General features: G+C 41.5%; 1 protein-coding gene across 1 annotated transcript; it reads right to left on the bottom strand.

The window, feature by feature from the left end:
* Window positions 1–10,202, bottom strand: tspan33 (tetraspanin 33). The gene is made up of 7 exons (XM_022238644.2): window positions 9,981–10,202; window positions 8,059–8,253; window positions 6,517–6,591; window positions 6,028–6,123; window positions 4,422–4,622; window positions 4,121–4,240; window positions 1–2,663 (listed from the first exon to the last, which is right to left on the bottom strand). The coding sequence occupies exons 1-7, from the start codon at window positions 10,062–10,064 to the stop codon at window positions 2,562–2,564; spliced, it is 873 nt and encodes a 290-aa protein (XP_022094336.2). The 5' UTR covers window positions 10,065–10,202; the 3' UTR covers window positions 1–2,561.
* Window positions 10,203–10,240: the final 38 nt, after the last annotated feature.

Genomic DNA, 10,240 nt, shown 5'->3' with positions numbered 1-10,240 from the left:
TGTTGCTTCAGTGTTTTATTTACTGCGTTATTGCTACGAATTTAGATGTACTTTGAATGCAAGCGCATTTCTCTTGAAAACTGAATGGCCACAATCATGAGTACACCTGCATCAAATGTGTCTGTGTGATTTCCTTTCCTCTGGCATGACGTGGCGAGGTGATTGGGCATTATGTAAAGTGTTTATAAAAGCATTAAAATTTGTTGCAACTGACAATGACCCACTCCCAACATTGACTTTTTTTTCCATATTTTTTATACATCTCGTGAATGTACAATGCAAGCGCTTCTAAAAACATTAGCCTGTCACAGATGGGGATGCCATCAAATGGAGTTGCAGCTTCACAGCTGAAAGAATTTCACTATATAGCGAGAACTATAGCCGAGGGCATCCATGATTGAGGCCGTATCATTTCTTACAGTAATGCGGCTGTAGGCTACATGCACCATACATGAATAAATGTGCAGAAAAAATCTAAAAACAAATCTTATAAAAAAGTTGATAAAACAATCACAAAAAATACATACCAGATATATACACACAGTCCCTACATTTAAACATTATTTTTTATAAAGCAACCTAACCGATTTGCATGTATTTCTCAAGATACAACTGAATTAAGTAAATATAGACAAAAATGAATATGCATATTACAAAACCTGCACCGAAGCTTTGAAACTCAACCGCAGACTTTTGATCATATGCATGCAAACTAAAATTGTCACGAAAAATATATAAATTGAACAAGCAACAAAGCCTTAGCTTAAAAAGTACTGCAATCCTACATTTAAAACAAAAGATTACCCTTAATAATAAGTACGTGGACACAGTGTTTGAGAATAAGAAAAATATAAAGGGTATGTTATCAGAACACTATTTTATGTAAATGTTGACAGTATTTGATAAGATGAAATATTTAAACCAATGTTTGAATACAATAGTTGAAAGACACTGGGATACCTGCTATAATGCACAATGTTTAACAAACATCAATTGTTGACCTTTGCCAATGTAGTTTTTATCAGGGACACTCGGTTAAAAAGGCTTGTGGAATAAAACAAATATGCTTACTTTTTACACCCATGACCTATGACCTCTGGCTTACCAGTTTCCAATCCCAGTCGCATGAGCTTTAGTGATCAAACAGTTAATGTCAACTGCACTTGGAAGCAAGGAGGTTTAGTGGGCTCGAGCTCTGCAGTCTGCATAAATTTGTCGCTTTCTTTGCTCACAAGCTATGTCACCGCAAATGCCAATATTGGTTGGCTTTTGCTCTCAGGTGAGATGTGGAAAGATAATCATGGGTGGAGGTGAAAGACAATTGTAGATATTGTAGTACATCAGATGTATGCATCCAAGGTCAAAGAATGAAAGACAGCGGTAATTCACATAGAACAGGAGTAAAAGTCAAGTTAAAAGTGCTGAAAAACAGTCAGGTTTGTGATTCTATGTGACTTAAAAATGTTAAAAATTCTTTAAGTCAGCCATCTTGTCATATAAAGGACTGAAAACTATACACAAATCCCTGAATATTTGAAACCGTAATGAGTACGTAGTACTGCTAAATTTTGAAGTGAAAAATCAAGGAATTGGTAAATACTTTGATAGATGCACACATTCCAACTGACTTATTGATGAGATTTCGTACATTATCGTTCAACTTGTCTGTAGCACAAAACTTCCACTGGGGTTGAAGGACCTTTCCCATGAAATATGCAAATAAGGCATGCGCATTACTACTGCTGGTTGGCAGAGTTGCTTAACTATGACATAACAACACAAATCTCCAAGCGCGCACAACCATAAGTGCAGAACGTCATTTCTGTACTGGTATAGTTTGACATGACTGCCAAACTTAAAGACAAGAAACTGTTACTTTCTGACCTCAGGACACTGAAAACTTCACTTAGTTTTGACAAAGGCTGTAATACGGTTTTGATTGACTTTGAACCCGCCAGGTTATGGTTAGAGCAGTTCTCCTACACTGCTGACAGTGTTGACGGCCACACTTGCACACAGTGGTAGTAGCGCACATGCACCTGTCGAATTTGCATGTTTCATGGGAAAGGTCCATTCCCTCCCCTGTGCTTCGTTCCTGTGGAAGCACTACTTTTTAGATTAGATAACTATACTTTTAAATTTTGCATCACATGGAGAAAATTTTCCTTTACTTTCTGCTGTTCACACTTGGTTTCAAATTTAAACACAATGTAACAAACGGTTTTTCTGGACAAAGACCTTCACAATTGAATTTGTAAGATTTTTTTGGGTAATGCAATTTGAATGTTCTATGAACAAATGCCGCCTTAATCTGCAGTAAAAAGAAATTTGGTCTAGAAGGCCAGCGTAAAACACAGGTTTGTGCTGGGAACAAATGGTGTGATTTAAAAGGGACCATTAAATGTCATTCCGATAGTTCGCAATTTTTTTTGGATCTGCCAGCACAAAGAGCTCATGAACAAGAGGGGGCTATTTCTATTTCAGATCTACTCGTTCCAACACCTAATCACTACGAATGCAAATTTGCTCCCAGCTGAACACCTTGGTGACCGAACAACCTCTCAGGCAAAATTGTTGATGCCACGTTTCTTGCACTCTCTGTAGCGCGTGCATTCTTGCTGAATCTGTCTGCACAAGAAGAAGGCCAGAAGCATGACGAGCAACTGTGACAGGAGAAAAAAAAGAAAACAAATAAGTTCTGTTAGTCTTCAACAGAGGGCGCCCTTCCCACACTAAATGTACATGGGGTACAGTTCACTGCAGACAAACCAAATTTGTAGGATGTCCTGTTACCATGGAGACTTTCTTGTTAACTATGAAATCTGGTCGCACCCAGGATGGGGGGGGGGAGGTGGGACAGCTAAGACTACAATTTACCTCCCATGAGAGCTCATGATGCTCAAAGCCCTTCTCCCACAGAAGGCTAGGATTTACAGCTCTTGGTTCCTTGCACGCTGCAGACTTATGCATGCAGAGTCTTGATATGGCAGCATACACAATGAATATAGCCAGTTCAGTGATTCCCGAGTATGTTGCTTATGTAATTTTGTGTGTGCTGCGTTAGTTTGTGTACCATGCGATTGGACAATATTTCAAAGAGCTGCGGAGATGCGATTCTGACGTGACGGTATAAGCTGCCAGTTCGAGGCTCTTCATGCCAAAGGCAGCAGTGTGCAAAGAGTGAAAAGGGTACCGAAGTGTGATGTCATTTAAAGCAGTAAGTGTAGTACAAACAAAGCGCTTGCTGGTTCACGTGCTGGCTCTCAGGCTAACGCCTTTACGCACATTATCGTGCATGTGACATATTCACTTCTGTACTCTTTATCAGAGCTAGTAGTTTCAAGATGTCTGTGTATATTACACATGTATGTTTGTTAAGAAAAAAAAAATTGAAACCTTACAGGAGGGAAGGGGGCTTGACCCCACAAGCAGCAAACAAAAGCTTGCGGGAGGGGCGGCTCGGACTGGAATTTACCCCGAGAATAGCTTATGATGCTTAAGCCTTCCCCCGGAAGGAAACTAGGGATGTACTGCTATATCACAGGGAAAGGGGGGGGGGCTTAATTCCACCCTGCCCCCTCCTCGGCATGCCAATGAAGATACCCTTCTTCACTTTTTCTCTTGGTAACTTACTAACCGTCTTCATATTTTTGGACACCCAGAAAACAACGTCTGACTTTTCTTGTCCCTTAGGAAAAGCCCCAAATCCTGGGCCCAACATCACGGCCCTGCAAAGCACACGATATTACCCTAATGAAGGCTCCATGGAGACCATCAGCAATAAGCACAGCAGATGGCACATTTCACCTTGGAGGACACTTTTGCTTAATTTAGTGACATAACAGTGGGAATCTCCTATGTGTGCGCGCATGCAATAATGTTTACAGTGTCTGCTGCTCTGGTTAGCAGGCCTTCTCTGATAACTGTGGAGCAGCTCCGTGAAATTGGGCCCTGGTTCCTGAGGAGTTCAGTAGAGTTTGTATATGTCATTCCCCTTAGGGATCCATGGGGGAAGGCCCCTATGGATGCAGATCTTGGATGTGAAGTACGTGGGGAACTTTTTTCTCAGAAACAGGACAAGAAGCAGGGTTGGGCTGGTACAAAATGGTAGCCATCTGACCTGCACGACAGCCACTCCAAAGACGGTCAGCCCTACGATGTAGCTCTTCTGGTTGACGAATACCAGGAACTTGTCGACACAGCTGCTTGTGTAGATCACGTCCGATACTTCAGCTTGCACCTGACAACATTATGGCAAATAGTCCGGCTTTATTTAATGGCCTCTCTCACAAACAGGGAATTGAGGAATAATTATTGATCCAACAAACGAGGGAGAGGGAAGGTAGAATTTCAACACCTGTGCCACATTCTGGGCCAGAATTCTGACCTCCTGTTCTTTTGCCTAAGGGTGAGACACTAACCTTTTCCTGAGTGTTGAATCCGCACTGAGTGTTGATGATCGTGGAATCCCCATTAGGATCTTGTTTATCCATACAGCAAGAGTAAGGTACCCCGCACCTCTCCGGGCTGGGGTTTGTTGGTGTGCAATTGAAGTAGCGGTTCAGAGACCAGTCCGAGTATGATCTACCAGAACTTCCACCGTCACCCCCACAACATCCCAACTGTAAGAAAAAAAGAGCAAGAGAGACACCCAAAGTGGGATTTAGTTTCAAGAATTTGATGACTGTAAACAAAGTGACATTTTGCCGAGATTTTCTAACATTAATACAATTTGTTACAAGCTTTGAACACTGCTGCATTCAGCTATCTTTCTCAGAAGCATTCTTGGAGGTAGTGGGACGCAGTACCAAAGTAAAGGTGTTTCCCCGAGTCGGATAGGCATGCCAAAAAAATATGACATGGAGAAACAGAAATTAGCCTGCAGAAACTCAGCAATGTGATCTCAGTATAGTGGTCTTTTATTCATCAGAATCAAATCTCTGTGGATGAAAAGGTACAATGGAAAGGCCCAGAAACAACTGAGAAAGGAGGATTTCTTGAAATCTTGTGTCATTACAAGTCTCTTGATCGCCATAGCCTTGGTACATACATGTAGTATTCTAAGACTGGATGTTAGTTACATGTATATTGGTACATATATGACTATCCTTTCATGCTTACTAGACTTCGGGGCTACAAAAGGGACTTTATAACACTGATAATGCCTTGTGTGGACTTGTGAAATAACTGCTCCCGGTACTCGCCATTAACCACATGCTGCTGAGGAACCCTGTTTTGAGCACCAAGGGTTGACATGCAGAGCTGGGCTGCCCGAAATCAGACAAAAGAGCTGTTCCGTGTAACAAAAGACCTGCTGCTGGGAATTGCCATCATTTTTCGGCTTGCATTTTTCGAAGACAATCCGTCACTGTTTTTAAACAGTATACCACTGTTTAAGGCATAGCGCGCCCGCGGATTAGCACCCGGGACAAAAGTGCTCCAGGGCCCCATTGATGAGTGTAAATGTCCATTGACTGAAATGATGAATTTTGAGGAATTTTGAAAACTTAATATCTCCCGTACGTGTGCACTGCATTTAAGAAGCAACCAACAGCAAGTGATTAATGACTCCATTCATAAGCAAGAGCATCTTTTCTTTCTTTTTTCAAGCAACCTTCTCCTTTGTACACACCAAGCTCCGCCTTCACTCATGACAGGGGTAACTTTAGATATCTGTAGGGGTGTCTGTGTGGGTACCTGGCACAAGGTGCAAGCTGTGTTCAGTTGTCACCCCGGAAGTGTTGTTATCGAGACCTCTTGAGACCATCAAAAGACCAACATAAGACCCTGCCCACTCTGAAACATTCCAGAGTAGTTAACTCTGCTACTCATGCCCGGTCTAGTGACGGTCTCAAATACAACACTACGCCTCAGCCTCAGCCTCTCCTCTTGTCAACAAAAGGGGCAACTTGTGCACGCAGCAGGGTAAGGCCAGATTTATTTTTGGTGCAAGCCCAGCCCAAATTTGCTATGTGTTCACATACATGTACTTCTGCAGTGTAGACGTTCAACTTTCGTGTGTCTTACCGTCCTTTGAGAAAAGTCAATAAAATTGGTGAGATCTCCATCTATCCTGTAACGTGCAATCGAGCGCTCAACGATCTCATCCACCGTGTTGTAAAACTGAAAGTGAAAATGATTTAACACAGCCAACTGTCACATCATTCTTGACATTTCCCTTCTGGGGATATCCTTCTTGCTAAATACTTTGGAAGCAGCGACCAGATTGCTTTGTGTGGGTGAGAAAGTTCTTGGAATTATTTTTATTTCAATCATTTAGCACTTAAAAGGATAGGCTTCTTGAGGAAATTAAAATTCATCAACACAGAACTACGCTGAAATCTGTATCAGGATGAAACAAAGAACTAGGGATTGTCCCTTTGACTAGAGAACCAGGAAGAGAAACTGGACATTGTCTGGCAAGGAAAAGCACAGTCAAATCTTCCCGGTTTAATTCACTACCGGTGGTAGCCTATCAGCCTTGTCACATTCAGGGGACCACAGTGATGGACTTACGTTGCCACTGTAAACGAATGCCAGGATTCCTGCGACTACCTCCAGTATGAAGATCAGCAGCATGAACAGATAGAACTACAGGAAAAAAAAATGAGGAAGGCTTAGTGTATCTCAGCACTGCCAACAGCCTACCATTAAATTTTGTATTAATGTAAGTTAGCTTTCAAAATGAATCACATCAGATTCGATACAAGTATGGTGCATGTATGAAAATGTACTGTAAATTATGGGCCGACTGGTAAGACTTATATGCCCTGGCATACATGGTTTTTCATCTGGTTTTAAACATCTTCTCATTTCCTCCAAGTTTCATCCAAAATTTTGTCAACTGTAAAGCACTATATCATGGTAGCGCTTGGCACGGTTGTGCTTTATGGTTACATAGGCACAGGGATATCCATTGTTTTTTCACTACGTTAAGCAAGTTTTCATTCCAAGGTAATTACGGTGCCTTTTGCCATGCTTACCGCATGTGGTTCTTCATGACCTACCGGTACATGTGGAGCTATCTGTTTGTGTAAAATCGTGTGCTTAACAGTGGCATGACATCGAGCCCTGCGCTGTTGCCTTTCAACACACAACAGTGATCATAGCGGTGCATTTTGTGGTTAGCAGGGCCCTAATAATTGCTCCCATTTTGTGACACCATGAAGTTGGTCTGTGGTCCATACTGGGCCAATTTTACGTTTTTCCTCAATCTGTTTGTCTGTTTGTTCAACTTTGTGGTCCTGCCTTTTAATGTCTTAAAAAGGAGGTACAACAAATAGGGGTTATCAAGGAATAAGCTCTCTGAAACCGTTTTGTATAAAGTTTGGTATGCACACTCCTTTGGTTTTACAGCACAAATGTGCACAAATGCCCACAGTCACTGGTGAGCATGTGTTTTCTAAATGGAACTCAAACATGCACAGGTTCAGTGTGTACACAGTAGATTGCCGCACAAAATGACCAAGGGTCTTTTGAGCAGTCCTCTTCACTGCATTTGGTTTACTGCACATTAATGCACATGAAACAGTGAAGCACAGTTGTTGGGCAGCACAAAAGTGCAATCTGATATTCCTGTGAGGGACTGTTGGTGCAGTGCACAACACGACACAGCTGTGCTTCTTTGAGGTGTTTACCAAATGACCCAAATAGTGACTTGGGTTAATGTGGCTTGGGCATTAGTCACGTCCATTCTCCTGAGCCGGTCAAGCACAAATTTATTCCCACTCATACATCCATTGAGTCAAGAAGTGTAAACAAGTTTATAAATTGCCAACGATTTTCTTCAACAAATTTATTGCATTTATTTAATTAAAATACCCTCTCTGGACACGTGATGGTACGTTCCTTTCTCAATTAGTAATAAACAATCTCCGTATATAGAGACTTGCCCCACCCACATGGCACATACTACATGTACATGAGGTGGTGCAGAGCCAGGTAGTGCTTTATCAACTGTTTAAGACCAACCATGCAATGGCTCAAGCCTAAAAGGAATGGATCAACTGTTTTTTAGATATCTAACAACGATGATTATTCCGTCTTGTGTTGACTCACAAACATCAGGAGGCAGCAGTTCTCTCGCAGCGCTCCCAGGAAGCCAGTGAACCCCAGGATGAAGGCGATGCTGCCCACGACAATGAGGACGATGGAGGGCTCGGTGAAGACATCCAGGTAGGACGTGATGTAGATGGTGTTTTGCCTCTCAATCAGTGCCCAGACGCCGATGACAATCAGACAGATGGAGAACACCTACAATGAGGAACAAGGAAGGAAACTTTAACTTTCTCAGCGGCCTTCTTACTGGGCTCTTTTCTTTACTTTACAGCATACCCTAGTAAGCAGGAAAACCAAGAGCGTTTGCGCCTTTTTGGGGAACCAAATCCACTGCTACATTGAATAGTCCTCAAGCCTTCAAAATCCGCAAATAATAATAACAACAAAGGATTTGGAAGAAGTCTGGCTATTACCACATGTAGATCGTAATTTCACAGCGAATCATCCCTGGACATATTATTTTCACTGAAAACTCAATATTTGAAACCAGCTAAAGTATTGCAAAGATATGAGAGAGTACAAGTTGACAAGCTGGGGGAGGTCTGATTGTGTACACTTAGTTGAAGAGCTGCTGAAGAAAGGGTACAATTGAAATTTGCCAATAGACCCATCCATTTGCATCAGATTCTGAAGTTTGCATATGTGGTATCCAACAATGAACATAAATGCTTCAAGAAAAGCTCCAGTGATAACAAAAATAGCTAGACTCACTACTCCAATTCAGAGGGTGCTCTTCATCAGCACTACACAAGACCAGCAACAACGATCCAATTCCATGTGAGCTCCTTTATGATAATGCATGAAACTGTGCTATACTGAGGCCATTTATTGTAGAGAAATGCGGCTTTCAAAATGCCACCTTTATCAATATCTTATAAATTTGAGTGTGTTAAGCAATGAAGTGAAACTTGTGAGTCCAAAAATAGCCTACATTCTCATCAATGTTTCAAGGGCATTTTCCTTCTGGTTTTCCTAACCCCATCAAAATGAAAGCTGAGCTATGCCTGGTCATTGGAATGGAAGCAAATTAGGCCAATCACAGTGTGGCTTTCATCTATGGGTGACAGGAAAATTAAAACAAGAAGAAAAAGATGCGAGCTGTGTTACGATTGGTCAAGCTGTCATCATGGTCATGCAGTGATGGAGAGTACATGTACATGCTGTTGATTTTCTGTAGTGTGGATGGGCAAAATGCTCGAGACTTTCACCATTTTAATAAAGGATACAAGGTGAATAAACTTCCCCATCAGACATCTAACTTCACCAAGAAGGCATGTGTGAAAGTTTGTTGCACAAATAGCTGTGATGGCAGAGTGAGTTAGCGAGTTTTGCTGTAGCTATCTTAAAGGTTTGTATAAACCTTACACATTTCTGGAAGTACGGACTAGCATGACTAGTGGTGCCATCGTAGAGGAAAATATTATTCAACCGGAAACAAAATCCTCTAGACAAGATCTAGGCTTCATCAAGGTAAAAAGGTAAAAGTAAGACTAAAAGTTAAACAACAGACAATGACAGAGAGGACAAGATAATTTGGGAGGGTTACCGAGCATGATATTCCAACATGACCAAATCATGCAAAAGCTAAACTTACAAAGCAATTGGAAGACGTGTGATAGGCTAACTAGATATATACCGGAAGGCCTAGCCAACTAAGACCAAGTCTGCTAAAAAAACGGGCGAGTAACTTATCCTACATACAATGTTCCAAAACGTCGTTAGTGGGCATGGTCACCGTAACAAAGTGATGCCGTAACAAACTGATGTAACTTTAGCCTAAGAAAAGTCTTTAGTTTCCGGTCTTGTCTGTCAAGTGTCATGTCTGTCCGGAAATTGGATCACAAACCTCGATTTACAATGTTAATAGGCCTAAGCTATATATTTCGAGCATTTGCTAGTGCTTGTTGTGGTACGATACTTACCCATAGTAAAAAGTTGATGACAAAAAGTGTGTACTTGATACAAGGATTAATGTGACTCTCGGTCAAGTCTCTGCCCTCCTCCATTTTGCAGCCGTACAGCAGAAGAAATTTCAGAAATCAGATAATTTCGAGTTTAGGCCTATCTATATCTTGTTTCTGTGCCAATTTGGACTCCACCTTATTAATCATAGCATTTTCCGACGACTATTTGTTGGAAGTTTCACCTTCAATATGAAATAGTCACCGATTCTACATTCAAT

This window comes from Acanthaster planci, linkage group LG13 (assembly GCF_054643075.1).
Source record: "Acanthaster planci isolate LZ-2023a linkage group LG13, COTS_SCS, whole genome shotgun sequence".
In the NCBI taxonomy this organism is placed as follows: domain Eukaryota; kingdom Metazoa; phylum Echinodermata; class Asteroidea; order Valvatida; family Acanthasteridae; genus Acanthaster; species Acanthaster planci.
This window is presented reverse-complemented; position numbering and strand designations above follow the sequence as displayed.

Excerpts from the sequence above, each read along its gene's own strand:
- tspan33 (XM_022238644.2), bottom strand. The coding sequence starts at position 10,064 with ATGGAGGAGGGCAGAGACTTGACCGAGAGTCACATTAATCCTTGTATC. Across the intron at positions 6,592-8,058 it reads ACTGCTGCCTCCTGATGTTT|TTCTATCTGTTCATGCTGCT; the intron begins GTGAGTCAACAC and ends TTTTTCCTGTAG. Across the intron at positions 2,664-4,120 it reads TTGGAGTGGCTGTCGTGCAG|TTGCTCGTCATGCTTCTGGC; the intron begins GTCAGATGGCTA and ends CTCCTGTCACAG.